At 60.4% G+C, this 19,045-nt stretch overlaps 3 protein-coding genes across 4 annotated transcripts; 1 reads left to right on the top strand and 2 right to left on the bottom strand.

The window, feature by feature from the left end:
• The first annotated feature begins 973 nt into the window (after window positions 1-973).
• On the top strand, window positions 974-9,591 carry ILKAP (ILK associated serine/threonine phosphatase). Of its 2 annotated transcripts, XM_032193733.1 has the most exons (12): window positions 979-1,029; window positions 1,162-1,227; window positions 1,319-1,375; window positions 2,102-2,221; window positions 3,039-3,165; window positions 3,686-3,792; window positions 4,274-4,367; window positions 6,080-6,167; window positions 6,454-6,575; window positions 7,597-7,716; window positions 8,956-9,037; window positions 9,302-9,591. In XM_032193733.1, the coding sequence occupies exons 1-12, from the start codon at window positions 984-986 to the stop codon at window positions 9,440-9,442; spliced, it is 1,170 nt and encodes a 389-aa protein (XP_032049624.1). In that variant the 5' UTR covers window positions 979-983; the 3' UTR covers window positions 9,443-9,591. The 2 variants fall into 2 exon arrangements, with proteins under 2 accessions (XP_032049627.1, XP_032049624.1); XM_032193736.1 differs by lacking the exons at window positions 1,162-1,227; window positions 1,319-1,375 and having other exon boundaries at window positions 974-1,029.
• Window positions 9,592-11,459: 1,868 nt separating this feature from the next.
• On the bottom strand, window positions 11,460-14,333 carry KLHL30 (kelch like family member 30). Its single transcript, XM_032193732.1, has 6 exons — window positions 13,388-14,333; window positions 12,964-13,050; window positions 12,620-12,775; window positions 12,357-12,545; window positions 12,008-12,153; window positions 11,460-11,711 (listed from the first exon to the last, which is right to left on the bottom strand). Exons 1-6 carry the CDS (start codon window positions 14,331-14,333, stop codon window positions 11,460-11,462), a joined length of 1,776 nt encoding a protein of 591 aa, XP_032049623.1.
• A 1,291-nt stretch (window positions 14,334-15,624) lies between these two features.
• On the bottom strand, window positions 15,625-17,321 carry ESPNL (espin like). Its single transcript, XM_032193258.1, has 2 exons — window positions 17,235-17,321; window positions 15,625-17,142 (listed from the first exon to the last, which is right to left on the bottom strand). Exons 1-2 carry the CDS (start codon window positions 17,319-17,321, stop codon window positions 15,625-15,627), a joined length of 1,605 nt encoding a protein of 534 aa, XP_032049149.1.
• Window positions 17,322-19,045: the final 1,724 nt, after the last annotated feature.

Raw genomic sequence — 19,045 nt, 5'->3', positions numbered from 1 at the left:
AAGGATGTAAAATTGTTGGAGAGCGTCCAGAGGATGATGAAGATGGTGAAGGGCCTAAAGGGGAAGACGTATGGGGAGTGGCTGAGGGTACTGGGACTGTTCAGCCTGGAGAAGAGGAGGCTGAGGGGAGGCCTCATCATGGTCTACAGCTTCCTCATGAGGGGGAGCGGAGGAGAAGGCACTGATCTGTTCTCCTTGGTCACCAGTGATAGGACATGAGGGAATGGTGTCAGGCTGAGGCAGGGGAGGTTCAGGCTGGCCATCAGGAAGAGGCTCTTTACCAAGAGGGTGGTCATGGACTGGGACAGGCTCCCCAAGGAAGCAGTCACAGCACCGAGCCTGTTGGAATTTAAGAAGTGTTTGGACTGTGCGCTTAGTCACGTGGTCTAAAATTTTGGGTAGACCTGTGTGGAGCCAGGAGTTGGACTCAGTGAGCGGTATGGGTCCCTTCTAACTAGGGATATTCTATGGGGCTGTGACTCTGTGCCTGTGGGGTCGGGGGGAGTGATTCTTTACTGGGGGGTCACAGGGAGGGATCCTTTATTGTGGGGCCAGCAGGAGAGACCCCTTATTGTGGGGTCACAGGGAGGGACCCCTTGTTGTGGGGCTGAGGGGACGGCTCCGTCTCGGGGCCGCCCTTCTGGGGGGGACCCCGCGGGCCCTCAGCGGCCGCCGCCCCCTCAGGCCGCCGCCAGGGGGCGCTGCGCCCGCGCCCCCCACACCGCCCCCCCATTGGCCAGCGCCCGCCTGATGGGCAGCGCGTCCCGCCTTCCTATTGGCGCACAGCGCGCCGCGGCCCCGCCCCCTCGGCAGCGCGAGGGGAAGACTTCCTCTCCTCTCCCCGCCGCGCCGCGCGGGGGGGGCGGGCTTCCGGCCTCGGCGCCGCAGCCCATTGGGCGGCGGGCCGCGCTGGCCCCGCCCCTCGGGGGTGATTGGCAGGGGCGGGGGCGCGGCGGCGGCAGAGGCGGCGGCGGCGGCGGGGGATGGACCTGTTCGGGGACCTGCCCGAGCCCGGCGGGGCCGCGGGGGGTGAGGGGCGGGGGGGACACCGGGGAGGGACCGGGGGGTGAGGGGGGGACCGGGGGGACACCGGGGGGGGGCGCCGGGGCCCGGCTGAGGCCGCCCCGTGAGGCGGTGCCGAGCCCCGGCGGTGCCTTGCAGGGAAGGAGGCCCCGGGCGGGCCGCGGCTCTTCGACGACCTCCCGCCGGCCGGCAGCGCGGGGGCAGGTAGGGCCCTGCCGGGAGCACCCCCACCCCAAAATAGGCCCCGTGCCCCCCCCTCCCCGTGGGCTGAGCCCCGTCCCGTGTCGCCCCGCAGGCACCGGGGGCTCGCTGCTCTTCGACGACCTCCCGCCGGCCGGCAGCGGTGACCCAGGTAAGCGGCCCCGGCCTGCGGCTGGGATGCTCGGGGCCCAGCGTGTGATGCTGGCAGCGCTGGCTGCAGGCCCCTTTGTCGCTTTTCCTCCCCGAGCACAAAGTGCCGCCGCCTTCCTCCGTGAGCTCCTGCAGAGCCGGGCCTCGGGCAGGGGAGGCGTGCTGCTGGGAGGAGAGCAGATAAAGCAAGAGCCATATGGGAACGGGTCCCCAGAGGGAAAAGGGTTCTGGTGCCCTGGGAACCCTCTGACAGGTGGTAGCTTTGATTTGTAACCTGTCTCCTGAAAGCCCTAACAAGTACATCGCGCACCTTCAGAGTAACAAAACGTGCTCCCTTGCGTTGCTGTGGCTACGATTCATAGAAACGAACAGTAATAATTAAAAGCAAGCAACGCTCTGAGCTGGAACGCCGACTTCCTGAGCAATTAACTGCAGTAAAGGCTCGGTGGGGAGAACCAACAGCCCGCCAGCCAGACGGGGCTGTACCGTACCTGGGGGAGGGCAGCACGATGAGGAGAGCCCAGCTCAGTGTGTGCCAGGTTAGGTGCAGCCATGCAGCGCCTGGCATGTGCTCACCTCTATGGTCAGTTGGTCAAAACGGGTGTAACTGCAGACACCTAATGCTGTGTGAGAAGCGAGTCCGTGCTCCTGAGGGGAGTGCTGCAGTGCAGAAGGATGTGCTGAATCCGGGAGGTCTTCAGCTCCCTGTGCTTTTCTTCTCTTTCAGCCTCCAGCGCTGCCGAGCAGGTCTCAGCAGGGAGCCAGCTGAAAGGGGAGAAGAGGAAGGCCTCGGAGGAGGAAGAGAAGAATGGCAGGGAAGAACTTGTGGAAAAGAAAGTTTGTAAAGGTTTTCAGACAGTTTGAAAACAAATGTACTCGATTTGTACTTGTGTCGTTGGGCTGAGTAAGTCCAGACCGAAGTTGAGCTTTGGCTCTTCAGTCTGCTTGCGCTTGCAGCCTCTCGTGGCGGGGAGCAGGCTGCTGCCAGGGGAGCCCCTCAAGCTCCCTGGCACGCTGCCTCCCTCGCCTGGGCCTCCCCGACGGGGTGGCAGAAGATGGGCAGCCAGCGTGCCTCGGCATCCCCGGGAGAATGGCCTGTGCGGCCAGCAGGGGGACTGGGTACGAAGCCTCTGGAAGGCTGGAGCCACAGCAGCTGCTTTTCCCTGATCTCTCCCCTGAGTGGCTGCTAAGAGAGCCAGAGAGAGAGACTTGCCTTGGCATCTAATGCATTTGACCTCAGTGCAGGTGCCCACGTGTTCCGTTCAGCTTTGGGGAAAAAGGTGCGCTCAGTGAAAGGGAAATGACACATTTTGGAAACAGCAGACTTTGCGTTCCTTCCCTACCCCCCCTCTTTAAAGCTGTGCTTTGTTTCACCTGCGGTTTCAGTGCTGCCGCGTGCTCCCCTCTGCTATGAGCACCCTCTGATGCCCAGCAGTGCTTGGGTACAGCTGCCCCAAAAAACAGGGGCAAGCTGCTCAGCTTGGGAGCGCTTAAACTCCTGTTACAAAACCCACCCTGTTCAGCAGGAGGTGCCGGCTGAACTGCTGCAGGGCTCACGGCTCTGGGGATGTTTCTGAGAGCTGAAAAGCGATTGCTGGGCTGTTGGTTTGAGCCGAGGCGCTGAGGGAGTTTGATCTGTCTGTGTCTGCTTCATCCCTCTGCAGGCTCAGTGGGCATCCTCGGGCTGAAGGGTTACGTGGCGGAGAGGAAAGGTGAAAGGGAAGACATGCAGGACGCCCACGTCATCCTGAACGATATCACGGAGGAGTGTCAGCCGCTGCCCTCCCAGATGTAAGTGAGCCCTGCCTGCCAAGGCCAGGGGATGGAGCTGCAGGGGGTGAAGGAGCTGCAGCTCGCCTCTTTTGTGTGGAGCAGCTGGTGCTCTGGAGTGCAGCCTGCTCTGTGTGGTACCTCTTGGTTCTGTTACTGGGAGAGCGGGGTCAGATCGTTAGCTGTGTTCCTGGGGGAGTCGGGACTAGATGGTGTATAAATACCTCTGAGGGATGCTCAGGGAACGGTCACTGACTTTATAGGACCTCTGGATACCGAGCTTCTGTTACCCAAATGAGGTGTGGATGTTTCAGGGCCCTCAGTTTAATTGTAGGCACAGCAGTTGCTGCCTTGGGGGGTTTTACAGCGTGTAAAAACCCCAACTGTGGCAATGGAGAACGCTTGAAGAGGACGAAACAGATGTTCTCTCATCTGAGAAGTTAAAATCTCTTAGTGAATTAAATATCAGCATCAGTTCAGTCCCACCTTCTGGCTGAGAGCCCTTCTCAGCCCGTTTCTGCTGCCTCTTGCTCCCTCACAGCACACGCGTCTCGTACTTCGCTGTCTTTGATGGCCACGGGGGAGTCCGAGCCTCCAAATTTGCGGCACAGAACCTGCACCTCAACCTCATCAAGAAGTTCCCGAAAGGTGAGAGCGCTGGGACACGGGCTGGGGGACAACAGGCACCTTTTGTGCTGTGAAACCGCGGCTGCTGCTTAAGCTAATGGGTTCGTTGGGGTATAGCTCTGCAGTTTCCATTCCTCATTCCAAGCTGACTTGCGTGCACAGAGACCGGGCTGTCTCCTGGGGAGGAGGGCTGGAAGCCTTTTTGGCACGAGGGTGCGAGCAGCCGAAGTGAACCACTCTGCAAGCACAAGATGTGCAGTTGCCAGGCTTGGCAGAGCTGCTTTGTGAGAAAAGGAAGAGTAAAAATACCCGCCCGGGGGAGAGGGGCGCGCCATAAATTCTCCATACGTGTTCCCAGTCAGACTTCTTGTAGCGTGCCGTGTGCTCCAGCTGCTCTGCGCTCATCTGTGCGCTGCGTTGCCAAATTGCCTGCTGGGTGAGGGGAGAGGTGGGTCGGGTGTGTGTTAGCAGGGCTTCAGTTGCTGTTTTCCCTCTCTGGCAGGTGAGGTGGTCAGCGTGGAGAAGACGGTGAAGAGATGCCTTCTGGACACCTTCAAACATACAGACGAAGAGTTTCTCAAGCAGGCATCCAGCCAGTAAGTGCGAATGCTTCCTGTGCGTTTCTGTTCCTTAGCTTGTGGCTCACAGGCCACTGCTCTGAGCGGGTCAGAGGAAGCCTCGAGTCGTGGCTCTGCTTTGGGGAAGCTCCGTGAAGCTCTGAGCGCCTGCTTGAGCTACATCATGGCACACGCTGGGCTTCCCCTGCAGCAAGAGGTCCGTGGGACCCCTTAGGCTAAAATACACCTTAATGGCAAATGAACCAAACCGTGACCCAAGAGCCCACCTCTGTCCATACCAGAGCATCCTGTTTGCCTTCTTTTTAAAGACAGCATGTTGCTGAAGTGACGCGTCCTGTCCTGCATGAGCTGGGCTCTGTATTGACAGCATGAAAGGGGGTTTGTAGAGCAGAACGTTAAAGGAAGGCGCACACAGCAGCTTGCAGAGGCACTTTTCCTGTTAGTGTGTGCTCACCAGGCTGGAATCTGCTTGTTTTTAATGCCCTGTGTTGAAAGATTTATTTCTCTCAACTCAAGATTTTTTTTTTTTCCCCACCTCTTTTTGAGAACAGATGATGTGATAAGGAAACGTCCCTCACCTTAAACTTGTTTCTAACTATTTCTGAAACAAAGCTGAAAAGTGCAGGCTGGCATTTATCCCATAAAAAGTGTTTGCTATCTCCCAGCTGGGTTTTGAGTGTAACCCCCCTTTCCTTCTCTGTCTCTGCTGGACTGACACGTTAACCGTGGTTTATGACTAAGGAAGACACAGATTGTGCTTGAAATAAAATCACTTTGTCACCAGTCCTTCAAACTTTTCATTTGTTTCATACTGGCACCTCTAACGCATCTGGAAAGATTGTTGGTGCATCTCATTCTGATTCAATTTTCAATAAATTAGAAACGGGCTCTGTTTCTTAAGCCTAATTGGATTTTTTAAAAAGAAGTTTGGCCAGGCAGAAGGAAAAAGCTTCTTTGAGTCTGTTACAACGGGGTCACTTCCCAAAGCAGCCTGTTTGGTCAGGCACAGGACAAAGCTGCTGCAAAGGATTTCTGCGTGGCAACAGCTGTATTGCTGAGTTCATACAACTCCTGTCATCTGCACCTTCCACGTTAGGAGAAACTGGACAAAATATGTCTAGGAATCTCTCAGATTCTCAGAGCTAGTTGCAATACAGAACGGTGCCTTAGCTGGGTGTCATTACGGGAAGGACAGGTGTGGCAGCTGTAATCTAAGAAACACTTCTCAGCTTACCTGCAGCTCTAGAGACGTGAGCTTAACTACAGCAAACAGAACGTGGGGAGGGCAACAGTGACCGATGGCACCTCTGGGGAGAGGGATGGATTGAGCAGGGAGGGCGCTGTGTGAAAAGGGAGGGGAACAAAGGCAGAAAGGAAGGCAACTTGGCTTTTTGCTGCGAAGAAGGAGCTTTCTCAGGAGGCGATGGGGCTTCTCACCTGCTCACAGTGCTGCACCTTCTGGGCTCGTGTCGGTGCTGAGCCTGCTGCAGCCAAAGATGAGCTTTGCTGGCAGCTGAGCACGAGGAAGGTGTGGGGATGTGTTCAGAAGGTGGTGGTCTGCGTAGCTCCTCTGTCCCTAGCCAGCCTGCCCTTCACCACCCGTGGCTTCCCAAGCTGCTGCCTGCTGAGCGTCCCAGCACAGCACTTCTTCCTTCGGTCCCCAGGAGTATTTTGTCACCAAATTCTCAAAAGCTGTTTTCCCCCCTTAGTAATCTTGTTGCTCCCTTCAGGAAGCCGGCGTGGAAGGATGGCTCCACAGCGACCTGCGTCCTAGCTGTCGACAACATCCTCTACATCGCCAACCTGGGGGACAGCCGGGTAAGCGGAACGGAGAAGCCCAGTGCTGACATCTCAGGTCCTCTGCAAGCCTCGCTAGCTCTGCAGGGCGATGTCTGTTACCTTCCCTATTGTTGGCGGGCAGGTGATACAGGGGAAACGCTGCAATCCTAACACACTCCGTGCAGGAGAGATGACAGCTGCCTTTCAGTGTTAAAGCTGTCTTTCATTTTGGATGCACAGAGAGCCTGACCGTACAGCTCTCTGCCCAGAAGCTCTTCCTGCGGTTCTGTTGTTGTTTACTCACGTGGGTCTTCTGTCAGCACAGGCGATCCTGTGTCGGTACAATGAAGAGAGTCAGAAGCACACGGCCTTGAGCCTCAGCAAGGAGCACAACCCCACCCAGTACGAGGAGCGCATGCGGATACAGAAAGCTGGGGGAAACGTCAGGTGAGCGCCCAAAGGTGATGAGCGAGCAAATCCAAACCCTGGTCCAACTTCAGGCCTGAGAGCAGAGCTGCTGGGTCTCCGCAGGGCTGCCTGCTAGTGACAGCCCGGATGGGGCTAGCTGCCACGCTGAGGCTGTGCGGAGCAGAAGGGAAATCTTGGAGCTGTGATGGGATTGTCATAACGCAGCTGTGCACACAGGGGTGTGTGGCTGGTGCTAAGCACAGCAGCGGTGTTTGGCGTGCTGATGATGTTCTCTCCTTCTGGAGGCTGCGTCTTGATCTAATGACACCTGTGCCAGACTGGGTGCAGGTGAGGTGTCTCAGGGCCTGTTCAGCACCCGCAGAGGCAGGTGACCTCCGTCCTGTCTCACTGCAGCGTCTGGAGGGCCTCGTTCCTGTTGTCTCTGGAGAGCGCGTGCTGCTGCTCCTGCTTAGCACTGATCCATCCCTGCAGGCAGGCAGGAGCTGGGCCAGCCTGTTAGCTCTGCTCAGAACGGGAGGAACAGCTCCCCGGCTGCCTGGGAGTCTCTCCACTGGTAGATTTAAAATCTTTATAAAATCATTGTGGTGCAGTATTTTGGATGTAAGAGATCAGTAGCAAAGCATATGAGCATCGGATCTCTTCTGTGACTCTGGCTTTTATGCGGGGCAGGGCTGGCTGGACTACAGCCACGTCTTTTTAGAGTGCGCAGAAATAATCTTCCTGGGGGAGAAGGTGTTCAATCATCGGAAGGTGGAGTGTGGGAAGCTGCTTCTGTGGGGGCAGCACTCTGTTAACTGGAGAGGTTTAACACTCAAAGCTGCTTCCTGAGCTTTGTAATGTGAATTTCACAGGACTGGCTGCTGTGATGAGTTTTTTTTAATGAAGACCAAGGAGCAGCTGCTGTAGTTCTTGCTCCTTTGAAGTGCCAGCAGCTGAACCAGCCTACAGGGGCTGGGGTCCTGACAGGCAGAACACAGGGGCCCTGTCAGGCAGATGCCTATATTTGGGGGGCGAACTGATGTTCTCTTTCCTTGTGCAGGGATGGCAGAGTCCTGGGAGTGCTGGAGGTTTCCCGCTCCATCGGGGATGGCCAGTACAAGCGCTGCGGTGTTATCTCCGTGCCAGACATCAAACGCTGCCAGCTCATGCACAATGACAGGTAGGCCGTGCCCGCACGGGGGGGTTGCTGTGCCCTGGCTCTGCTCAGCAGAGACCCGAGCTGCATGCCCTGCGCTTGGCTGCCGGGGCTGAGGCACTCCAGGCTCAGAACCGGGGCTCACAGCGGTGCTAACACGCACAAGCCTCAGCCTGCCTCTGTGCCCTGAATAACCTCACAAACCGGTGTCCAGGCAGCTGCTTGAAGCTGGAATCCTTGGATCTCTGTGCTTGGATCCTGGATCCAACCCTTGGGTCTCGGATGTGTTTCTAGCAGCTGTGGTGCCCACACAAACCGTTATATTTAGCTCTGAGTTTTGAAGCTTTGAGATGCTTTTTCCAACAAACGGTTGGCGGTGATAAATCACATTTGGGTCTGTACAACCCTGAATGCTCTCAGGTGACCAGGTAACCCTGTGGGATCAGAGGTCTGTAGCAAGAGATCCACTGAAACATTTCTAAGGATATTTTGAACATCAGGCTCTGCAAATGCCTTCAGAGGCTTGTGCTGCTCTTGGGGGCTGGCTGTAGGTTTCTTCATCTGGTGGCTCCAGCTGGAGCTCCTGGTGAACGCAGATTCCTGTGCAGGCAGGGAGCGCACAGCAAAACGTTTCCCTCACCCTGCATGGGGGGCTCGGAGGCAGCTCTCCACCTCTGGGGCTTTGGCAGGACTTTGTTGTCACAGTTACACCTCTTCCCTGAACTAAGCTGCTCCTTTTTTTTTTTTTCTTTTTTTTTTTTTATTTTTTGTAGCCTTTCTAATTAAATTGTTGCTTGCCGCAGAAGCACATTTTTTTTTAAAGGGCCACACTTAGAGGAACACAGCCAGTTGAATATTTTATTTCCACGCACTAGCTACCTAGCAGGGAAAATCTGTGAATGAAAGGGACTCAGAGCTGTACCTAGAAAAGTGGTGGAGCTTTCCAGCAGGTCGCAGAGACACAGTATGTGGCCTTGCTGAACTGCGTGGTGTCCGTATGTCCTGCAGGGTGTGCTGATCTAGGTCTGACATGGCTTTTCTAAGTCGTTAGCATGTACTTTGAACTGCCTCAGCTCCGTGAATGGTAAGTGCCAGACCACCAGGGGACGCGTGGTGCCTCTGATGAGCTTTACGGCGTTGTCCCTTTGGACTGAAGCATGGCTGCTCATAAAATTGCATGGAGGGAGTTTGCTTTAGCTGGGGAGTCGAAGCTTCAGCCTCTAACCGGACTTTATTTGAAACCTGTCTTTATTTGATTTCCAGGTTCATCCTGATAGCATGTGATGGCCTCTTTAAAGTCTTTACGCCAGAAGAAGCTGTGAACTTCATCGTATCCTGCCTGGAGGTGAGGGGAAGGCAGCTGGGGGGCTGGGTTACTCACGCAATTGTTTGTCAGCGCAGGAGGCATGAAATAGTATGTGACTCGCTCCCTCCAGGCTAATGAGCTGAACAAAGAGCGAGCAGTGCAGAAATACGCTTCTGCCAGGGGCTGCTCCCTGTACCAGGGGTTGTCCTCTTTGTTTTGCCTTTCTGTGCTCAGAAATAACCACGTGCTGGGGCGAGGCACTCGCAGGGAGCAGGCGGCATTGTCTCTTCTTTGTCCCGACAGGATAAGAACATCCAGGCGAGAGAAGGGAAGCTGGAAGCAGACGCCAGATACGAGGCTGCCTGTAACAGACTGGCCAACAAGGCGGTGCAGCGGGGGTCGGCAGACAACGTTACGGTCATGGTGGTCCGGATAGAGCACTGAACGAGGAGGGGCAGCAGCAGGGCCCCAGCTTGTGGCAGATGTCAAGATGGGAGAAGCTGGCGCGGGTGCGTGCGTGGCTGGGGGAGGGAGGCTCCTGCTGGGTGCTCCTCGGTGTAAATAAAGTGTTTTGTTTTGTTTTTTTTCTATTAGTTTTAGTTCACTTGGCTAGCAGTGTTTTCTGAGTGGCTGCTGTAGTGGATCGAGCTGTGGGGGAATCTTGTGTCCTGTCACCCCTCTTCCCCCAGCTGTCCTGACAAACCAAATAAATCTGAGTGGCAGAGGTGCTGGCGGGAGGAGGCATCTTTGTGCACGGTCAGCCCCCTGTTCAAATGGAGCAGGTTTGTTGTTTCCTTGAGCTTCGTGTGAGGCCCAGGGAGAGTTCTGAGTGTTCAGGGCCTGGGGGGGGATCTGGTCAGATTTCCCAGCTGCCTGTTGGTGACCAGGTGGTGGCTGTGTTCCCTCACTGGCCTTGAGCACCTCTAGGGATGGGGCATCCGCATCTTTGCTGGGCAGCCTGTGCCAGGACCTCACCACCCTTTGAGTGAAGGCTTTCCTCATAATACCTAAGCGAAATCTACCTATTAGCTTAAACACTCCCCTCCCTGACACTGTTCCTCCCCAGTTTTCCTGCAGCCTCCTTTAGGCACAGGAAGGCCGCTATAAGGTCTCCCCGGGGCCTTCTCTGAGCAGAACAACCCCCCTTCCCTCAGCCTGTCCTCATGGCAGAGGTGCTCGAGCCCCTTGCTCACCCTCATGGCCCTGTTGTGGGCTCAGCAATGCTTCCACATCTTGTGCTGGAGCCCCAGCTCGCCTCTCCCAGCTTGTTCTGCTCCCAGCCCTGTTTGCCTGCTCCCACCTGAGGCTGCACTGCTGTGAGCACAGTGGGAGTTGCCCAGCTTAGCAGTATGCTGACGCTCCTGCAAGCTGAATTTGGAGAGAACATGTGGTTTTATTCAGCCCATGGCCAAAGAAAACCTGATAACAGGTCTTGGGAGGAGAACTTGCCCTCCTCTCCTGCCTTTTAGAGTGAGTGCCGACAGCACGCCTGCAGGGAGGCATGCAGCACTTGGCGACTTGACGTCATGGTACTGCCAGTAACTATTTCTGTGGAATGGATTGTAGCAGCTTCATCATGGCAGGGCTTGGGAGGACGCACTGGGGGGCAGGCAGCAGTTTGCCTGCAGTTCTTGGCAGGGTGGGGTCCGCAGGGGGCTTCCTGCGAATAACTCAGCCCTGCCACGGGGCTGGGCACCATCAAGGGGCTGGGGTGAGGGCTGGGACCACCCCGCTTTGTGGGCAGGGGGCCTGTGCAGAAGCCTTCTATGCTCTCCTTGGTGCTGAGCAAGCTTCCAGCCCTGCATTTAGCCCCCCCCAGTAGCTCCAGTTTCAGCAGCAGTTTTGTGCCACTGGGGAGGATGCTCGGGATGCCCCGAGCGAAGCAGGGGTCCCCAACCCCGACATGCAGAGCTCCTTGTACACGTTTAATGGGTCACAAAGCAACAACCACAACACGGAACGGCTTCATGGGCAAACAACCCTGGCAGCCCGGGAGCATGCTGCTGGCCTCCAGGGAGGTGCTGCTTCATGCTGGGAACAGGGCAACAAGCGCTGGAGCTGGGAAGGAGCTGCCAAAGTGCAGCTTCCACGGGTAGGCATTGGGACGGAAAGATGCGCCCCAATCTCCCCATTGTATTCTGGAAATCAAAGCCATGGGGAAAGGGGGAGCACCGGGAAGCAGTGGTGTGCTGGGAGAGCACATCTCCCTCCAAAGACCGCAAAAAGCGTGAGAGGCAGTCCTTAAAAAACAAACTAAAAAAAAAATCACCGGCTGAAGTGTGGTGGGAAGGAGAAGCCTTTTACCCTGTGGTGGCTGCGTGTTCCCACCTCCCCTCCCCAGGGAGGGCCAGGTCAGGAGCTGGTGCTGTCAGCTCTTGGGGTGACCGTGCTGCCGGGGCCACAAGCCTGAGTGGCTCCCTCTAGGCTGTGGCCGAGCTCGCAGGCACCGCTGCGGGTGCTCCTACCACCCATGGTCACCCTGGAAAGCCTCAGTCCACTTGGAGGTGTCCATGAAGATGGAGGAGGAGCTGTGGAAGAGCCAGAGGCAGGGCAGCGAGCCTTCCCGCGTCCAGCGGTCCTTGGCGCAGTCGTACACCTCCATCTCCACCCGGTAGTCCCCGTCCATGCCCTTCCAGTGGCCACCAGTAACGAAGAGCCGGTCGCCCAGCGGCACCATCCCGCCGTTCTCATGCAGCGTGTGCAGGAGCTGCACCTGCAACAGGAGCATGGGCAGGTTTGGGGTCGGTGAGCTTTGGGGTCCTGCCAGGCCCACAGCTCACTCGTGGCCCTGCCTAATTTTTGGCAGCGTCCCCACATTGCGCTCATGCAGAAGCAAGGGTTGGGATCCCATGGGATGGGAGATGTTGGGGTAGAGGCAGGATGGCTCTGGGCTGTGCATGCAGCAGCCCCACACACCCCATGGGAGGGTGGCACTGGAAAAATCAGCACGAACTGCCTAAAATCAGAACGCGGTGTGAAGGCCGTGCCCCTGGAGCACCCGGTCAGTACCTTCTGCCAGATGTTTGCCTCCGGGTCATAGACGTGGACCTTCTTGGTGTTGTCCCCGATGAGGTAGATGAGCCCATGCAGGGTGGCACAGCGCGGGGCCGAGAGGTACTTGGGGATGAAGGGGGACGTGATCACGCTCCACAGATCTGCAAGGAGCAGCCGGCAGCATGCTGGGCGAGCGCACCGCAGGCTGGGCTGCTGCTGTACCTCCACCCCCCCAAAAAAAAACACCCCCAGCCCCACGGCTCTTTACAAGGGAGTTGGAAAGGGCACGGAGCAGCCAGGCAGGCTGGCACCACATGCTCCCCATCTGATCCGAGGCTCCCGTGCCTTTGGGGCAGGCGCTCACCTCGCACGGGGTTGTAGCACTGCAGGGTGAGCGCGTTGTACTTGACGGCGCAGGAGCCCACGAGGTAGAGCTTGCCCAGGCAGCCGGTGGCGGCGAAGTTGCTGACGTACTTGAGGGCCGGGCTGATGGCACACCAGCTCTGGTTGTAGGGGTCGTAGCGCTCCACCTCCACCACCTCCACCGTGGTCCCTGTGGGGCGGTGGGACACTGCAGCCCCCCGGGGCCACGCCGTGCCACCCGCCCACCCCCCGGCAGCACCTTACCCCCGATGACGTAGATCTCGCCGTTGAGGACGGCACTGGTGTGGTTCGTCCGGGCTCGCAGCATGGAGGCGATGGGTGTCCAGGCTCCGTCCTTGGGGCAGAAGCGCCAGGCCTGGGTTGTCGACCACGTGTCATTCTGGGACCCCCGGGAGCCACCTGGAGCAGGGCAGGGACGCGGTTCAGGCTGGGCACCCGCCAAAAGCAGCCACCCCAGCACGTCCCTCGCCCAAAAGAGCGAGGAGAAGGCTTTGCTTGGTAGAAGGGGGTGGCCCAAGGCCCGTGCCTGCATCACAGCCCCATGGCTGGTCCCTGCAGAGATGCTGGACCCCCCCCACCTCACCTACCTGTGACATAGACGTCATTGTTCAGCGCCACCATGGAGAAGCCCCACTTGTTGTAGTCAGGGAAGTCGGGCAGAGCGATCCATTGCCCTGAAACCCAGCAGAGCCCCGCTGTGAGCCCTGCTCACAGGCTGGGGACATCCCCCCCAGTCCCTCAGGGATGGGGGCAGCATCTCAGGGGTCACACCTTTCAACTCGCTCTATTTCATGCTTTCTCCCCCTAATCTCCCCGTGTTGATGGATGGTTTGGGAGTAGGGATTCCCCCCCCCCTTGTTTCTCTCCATCTCAGCCCAGTAGGAAGGAGCCAAACCCTCCACCCCAGTCTGTCCCACAACAGGGCCGGGGGGCAGCTTTGGGACACAATGGGGGCAACGAACACGCCAGGGATGTGCATTCACCCCGTGCATTCCTGCCACAGGCACTTACGGCTTTTAGGGTTGTAGAAGGCAAAGTTCCTGGGGGCAGCCGGCATTTCCAGCCCCCCTTCCTCATCCTCGCTCTCCTCCAGCACCCGGCCGCCCACCACCACCAGCACCTCCTCCAGCTTCTGCGGTGGGCTCAGCTTCTGTGGGGCGGTGGAGACCTCGCCACTGCTGACCATGGCGCGGGACCGGGCCACGAGGGCCTTGCTGGCGGCTGAATCACGGACGAGGGGCTCGGCAGCGAGCAGGTTCTGGAGGTACTGGTCCGGCAGCGAGACCAGGTGGGCCAGCTCCAGCAGCTCGGGCAGGAACTGGGCTCGGGGCCCTGGGTCATGGCGCACCCAGCGCAGCACGGCCTCGGCCACGCTCTGCTCCTCCTGCACCTGCAGCTGCTCGTTGGAGAGGTAGACGGCCAGCCTCTCCTTGGAGAGCTGGAGGAACTCCTCCTGCTGAGACACGGCCTCAAAGTTCTCCTGCAAGAAAGACCAGGCCTTGGAGGACACCTCGGGGCAGCCGTGGCTCTCTCCGAACTCGCAGATACCTAGGCAGTTCGTGGCGTCCATCTGCTGCCGCAGGTAGCGGCTGCAGGCCTTCTGGATGGCGGGGAAGTGCAGCTGGCTGGACGTCCTCATCAGCCCCTCCACGTTGCCCTGGTTGATGGTGACCTTCCCCGTGTAGGCGAAGTCCAGCAGCGTCTCCAGGGCAGCCGGGTCCACCTCCTTCAGCTCCACGCGGGCCGCGATGCTCTCGGCGAAGTCCCCGGAGAACATGGCGTGGAAGTAGTGGCTGCAGAGGGCCAGGACGCCGCGGTGGCAGGGGAACTCCCTCCCCCCGGCCAGCAGCAGCACATCCGACAGCTTGGGGTGGGTGCGCAGCCGCTGCAGCCCCTCCAGCACGCCCTGGGCATGTGATGGCAGGCAGAAGTCGAAGTCATCCACGTTCCTCACCATGGTGCTGGGCTCGGCCGCCGGGGCAGCCGCGGGTCCCAGCTGGAGGAAGGAGCCCGGGCTGAGCGTGGCGAGGGCGTTCCTGCCAGGAGAAGGCAATGACTGGTGCCTCCTTCCTGGCACAACCGCGCCTTCTTCGCGGCGCCCGTGTGATTTACAGGCGTCAGCTGGGGCAGGAGAAGGGATTTCAGGAGCCCTGTGCTCCCCCCTCCGCTCGCAGCTCCCTGGCGGCTGCGTTCTCCCCACCCCGTGTCAGTGTCATGGGGCTGAGCTGCCCGGCTGGGGCTGCCACTATTTTTCAGGGAGGGGAAGGAGAGCTGGGGGGCGGTGGTTTGGGGGCTGGGGTCACCTTGCTTCAGCTCAGAGTGTGGGGCATTCCCCTCAGGACCCTCTGCGATGCACCCTACAGTGCCTGAGGGGCACATGGAGACAAAACCCCCTTCCCAGTGCGGCTCAGCCCAAGCATCCAGCCCAGCCAGCAAGGCTTCGGTGCCCCTGGGCTTGGCCCCCTCCCCACCCACAGCCCCTCACCCCCCCCCCCGGGTGGCGTTCAGCCTCTATCGGGGCTCAGCCCCGCAGCTGCCCTGCTCCTACCTGGGTTTGCCCCGCTGGGAGCGCGCGGTGTCCCATCCAGCTGCCCTCGCGGGGAGGGAAGTGGCCGGGTTTTGGGAGGGACACCCGGGGTGGTGGCGGGGGCTGAGCTGGGGGGGGTATTTTTAGCTGGCGTGGGGACATTGCTCTTCCCCAGCCAGCTGCTCTTAAAGGCACCGTCAGGGCAGAGCCGCCCAGCCTGCTCGCCCCACAGCCTTGCGGCAGCACCCGGGGGTACGTGCGGGGAACACGTCCCTCCCCGGGTGAGCAGGACCACTGCGTGTGTGTAACGAGGGACAGGACACCCCCCAAACCCATTAGTCATCCCAACCTGCTGCCTTTCTCCCTCCCGGCTGGGGCTGGCTGTTAAATATAGGCTGTTATCTCACCCCGGAGGGCCGCACGCGCCCTGTCCCGTCCCCCCGCGGGCGGCAGCTGATAAATCCCAGTGGCCGCCTGCCTGGCACCGAGGCCGCGGGGTGCCCCACGGGGTCTTGCCAGCACTGGAGCACTCAGGCTGGGGACAAAGGGGACTTCATCACCCCAAAACTTCTCGAGCTCCTTGGGAAAGCCCTCACGTCCACAGCACTTGTCTCAAGACAAAACTGAACTGCTTTTATTTAAGCCCCAACGGGACAAAAGCCCTTCACAAAGCGGGGAGGGCAGACGGGCATTGCTGGGGGGCACAGGGAGGTGGGAGGTGTCACTCCTCAAAGCTGAAGATCTCGGCCTCCTTCTCCTTCCAGAAGGCGAAGCTGCGGTCGATGCACCTGCAGATCTCCTCGCTGGTGTGGCCCATGGCTGGCCTGCGGGCGCCGGGCTGCGGGGGGCTCCCCCTGGCCATCCCCGGCAGCCAGGCTGAGCCCTTGGTGGTGCCGAAATACCTCGCCTTGATGTCCTCAAAGCTGTCCTTCCAGCTGCGCCGGCCAGCAGCGATTTCATCGGTGACAGCGCGGTGGAAGGCGCGCGCGGCCTCCCAGCCGTGCCGGCCCAGGTGGTCAAACACCTCGAAGCAGAGCAGGTGCCGGCCCCGGCGCTCCTCGGGGGCCAGGTCCTGCTCCAAGATGCGGAAGTAGCCCAGCATGAAGAGCTCGAGGGTGAGGCTGTCGTAGTCGGCCGGTGTCCCGTCAGCCCGCCGCACGAACTGCTCGGGGGACAGGGGGGCGCGGGGGCCGCCGGCGGGAGGCGGCGGTGGCGGCGGGTGGGCGGCCGCGTCCCTCCAGCTGCCCAGGAGCTGCTGGATCGCGCTCCTCTGCCGCGACAGGCGGCCCACCCTGCTCAGCCCCTCCTCGGCCCCGGGAGCACCCGCCGCGTCCCGCTGGGCCTGCAGCGCCCGGCAGGCTGTGGCCCAGGGGTTGGGGCCGCCGGCCGAGCGCTTCCAGTGGCTCAGGAAGAGCAGCACGATGCGCTCCTTGCGCAGGCCGGATGACTCTGGCACCGGCGACCCGCTGCCATCTGACAGCGCTTCCTCGCAGCTGATCCCCGAGTCGCTGGCGGCCTCCACCGCCCCGGGCTCGCTCTCCCCACCGCTGCCACCACCGGAGCGCTCGAAGGCGCCACGCAGGCTGCGGACGCTCACCCCGCACTGCCGGATCTCCCGCTGCGCCAGGCTGCCCGCCGGTGTCCGGGAGGCTGCGGGCAGCGGGGCGGGCAGCGGGGTGGGCACTGGGGTGCTGCGGGCCCCCTCGGCGTTGGCCAGCAGCGTAGCCAGGCTGCCCACCACGCCAGCCAGGCGGCCGCACCAGAGGGGCAGGGGCTGCCCCGGGGCAGGCGGAGGGCTGTGGACGGTGATGCTGAGCAGCGGGGAGGGCAGGAGGGCGCGCAGCTCCTGTGCCAGGCGCTGCAGCTCGCCTTGGTAGGCCTCGCCGCGCCGCCGCAGCCGCAGGCTCTCCACCGCCCACTCCAGCTGCTGCAGGTCCCCCTCCGTCAGCAGCTCCCCGAAGGGGCCCAGCACCGCCTCGTGGGATGGCGAGAAGCGCCAGGCACCCGGCTCCTGTGGCAGGAGGCCCGTCAGATGGTGGTGTTGGCAGGGCCCCGCCGCGTCCCACCCCCAGCCCGGCGGTACCTGCTCGCACACCTCCACCTCGTCGGCCAGCCGGGCGCGCAGCCGGCGCACCATCACCTGCCGCTTCCACTCGGGGATGGGGCGGCCCCGCTCGTCGTGCGTGGGCACCAGGGTGTCCACATCCACGGGGTCTGGCACGGCAGCGCTGGGGGGGTCCTGCCAGGGCACAGGGTGGTCCCTGCAGGCTCTGAGCCGAGGGAAAGGGCAGAAATGCCAGCAGCGGGCGGTGGATGGAGCTGGCGACGTACCGGATTGATGAAGGGCGCCGGGATCCTGGCCCGCTGCATGGGTTTGCGGAGCTTCAGCTCCGGCAGTGGTGACCTGCTGGGCTGCATCCCCCTCGGGGCCGGGTCACTGCTGGGAAGGGAGGCACGGGGCCGCGCTGGGGGAGCGGGAGCAGGGCAGGGTGGGCTTCACATCCCTGCTCTGCTGGGGAGGCACGGGGAGGGGCAGGAGAAGCCATCCCCTGCCTGGCAGGGTGCAGGTAGGGAAGCATTTACAGACATTTCTGCTTTCTAGGGAAAAATGCTGGCGGGTAGATGAGGAGAACTGGGAAAAGCTGTGAAAACATCTGGCGGCGCAGCTCCTGGCAGCGTGGGGGACCAGCAGCTCCCTCAGCTGCTGCTGCGGCACTGCCCCAGCCTGGGGACCCTGGCTCTGACCCCAGGCCACAGGGCAAAGCCAGGATGTGCTGGTGCAGGGTGGTGCTGTGGGGAGAGCCCCTTGTCCTGGAGAGGGCAACCAGCAGGAGGATTCATTCGCTGGTGAACCTGGAGGGGTGCAGAGAAGGGGAGATTTTCCCGGGGGAGTCGCAGTGCCTCTATGTGTCCCTCACCACCACCGGGTGATCGCTGGATAGCGGTCCCAGCAGTGATGCCCTGCACATCACCCCTGGCAGGGCAGGCTCGCGAGGGCTCTTCCTAGACAAACACAGCTTTTCCCCACGGGCAGACCTGCATTTTCGCACGTCCAGGGCACGGTTTGCAACCCAGCCTGACCCCTGGGCACAGCCAAGGCATGTGGGGGGTGAGGCCAACCCACCACACTCGGCAGGCACCCTGCCTCCAGTCGGGGCAGGGGAGGCTTCTCCTGGCTGCGTTCCCACCCCGCCGAGCCAGCACGGCCCCAGCCACTGCAGACACTTTCCTGACCTGCTTGGGTGGGTGCCAGCAGGCGGCATTGCTCTGCTTGCCAAGCTGAGTCGAAACGCAGGGGAAGCAGCTGCCCCGGGGTGTGAAGGCTCTGGGTGGGGTGGAAATGAAGCATTATGTGTGAATTTGGAGGGGCTTAAACCACTCACTCAACATAAGGACCAAAGCAAACTATTCTGACTTTTTCATGTTCCCCTTTTACTCTTTTTTTTTTTTTTTTTTTTTTTCCCCACAGATAAAATGCTACCTGTAGCTCCAGCTGCAAAACCAGGTCATTCCAAATCAAAGTCATGCACCAAAGTCATGTCATCCAAAACCATGACAAACCTGACATTTTTTTTTCCTTTTAATGAAGAGTAAGGAGCTGCAGAGACTCAGGTCCCCCCCTTTTTCCTGGGGGACACAGGCATTTCCCATGTCGCAGGGGACCCCTGCGTCTACAGCCCCTTGGGGCCACCTCTGCCACTGCTGGCCCTTCCCCTGGCCCCCCTGCCCGTCTGTCCCTTCTCCCAGGGGAGGAACGCTCTGCTGGACCGATCCAGCACCTCCAAAAGGGACCGGAGAGCCCACCACACGTGGACTCACGCAGCTCGCCGGCTGCCCGCTTACCTTGGGGCTCGCTGCTGCAGGGTGCCGCCGTGGGTGCTGCTCACAGGGCTGCACACAGAAGATGGGGCTCAGCCGGGGGGGTTTGTCCCGGGGTGAAGGGGGCACCCCCAGGCAGAGCGGGGTGTTCCTCACCTGCTGCTGGCCGTTGCGGGGTGGCAGTGGGGAGCTGGCAGCGGTGGGCCCCAGGAGGCATGGAGCTGGGCACTCGGTGCTGCCCGCACCTTGCGCCAGGCAAAAACCGAGCAACCGGATCCCGCTGCTGCCTGCTCGCAGCCCCCCGGTGTTATCTAAAAGCCCTT

The sequence above is a fragment of the Aythya fuligula genome, chromosome 9 (assembly GCF_009819795.1).
Source record: "Aythya fuligula isolate bAytFul2 chromosome 9, bAytFul2.pri, whole genome shotgun sequence".
NCBI lineage: Eukaryota > Metazoa > Chordata > Aves > Anseriformes > Anatidae > Aythya > Aythya fuligula.
This window is presented reverse-complemented; position numbering and strand designations above follow the sequence as displayed.

Coding starts and splice junctions, on each gene's coding strand:
- ILKAP (XM_032193733.1), top strand. CDS start 984: ATGGACCTGTTCGGGGACCTGCCCGAGCCCGGCGGGGCCGCGGGGG. Junction 4,368..6,079: donor CTCAAGCAGGCATCCAGCCA/GTAAGTGCGAAT, acceptor TGCTCCCTTCAG/GAAGCCGGCGTGGAAGGATG. Junction 9,038..9,301: donor TCATCGTATCCTGCCTGGAG/GTGAGGGGAAGG, acceptor TTGTCCCGACAG/GATAAGAACATCCAGGCGAG.
- ESPNL (XM_032193258.1), bottom strand. CDS start 17,321: ATGCAGCCCAGCAGGTCACCACTGCCGGAGCTGAAGCTCCGCAAACCC. Junction 17,143..17,234: donor CGGCGCCCTTCATCAATCCG/GTACGTCGCCAG, acceptor GTGCCCTGGCAG/GACCCCCCCAGCGCTGCCGT.
- KLHL30 (XM_032193732.1), bottom strand. CDS start 14,333: ATGGTGAGGAACGTGGATGACTTCGACTTCTGCCTGCCATCACATGCC. Junction 12,154..12,356: donor GTGCTACAACCCCGTGCGAG/GTGAGCGCCTGC, acceptor TGCTCCTTGCAG/ATCTGTGGAGCGTGATCACG. Junction 11,712..12,007: donor AGGCAAACATCTGGCAGAAG/GTACTGACCGGG, acceptor CTCCTGTTGCAG/GTGCAGCTCCTGCACACGCT.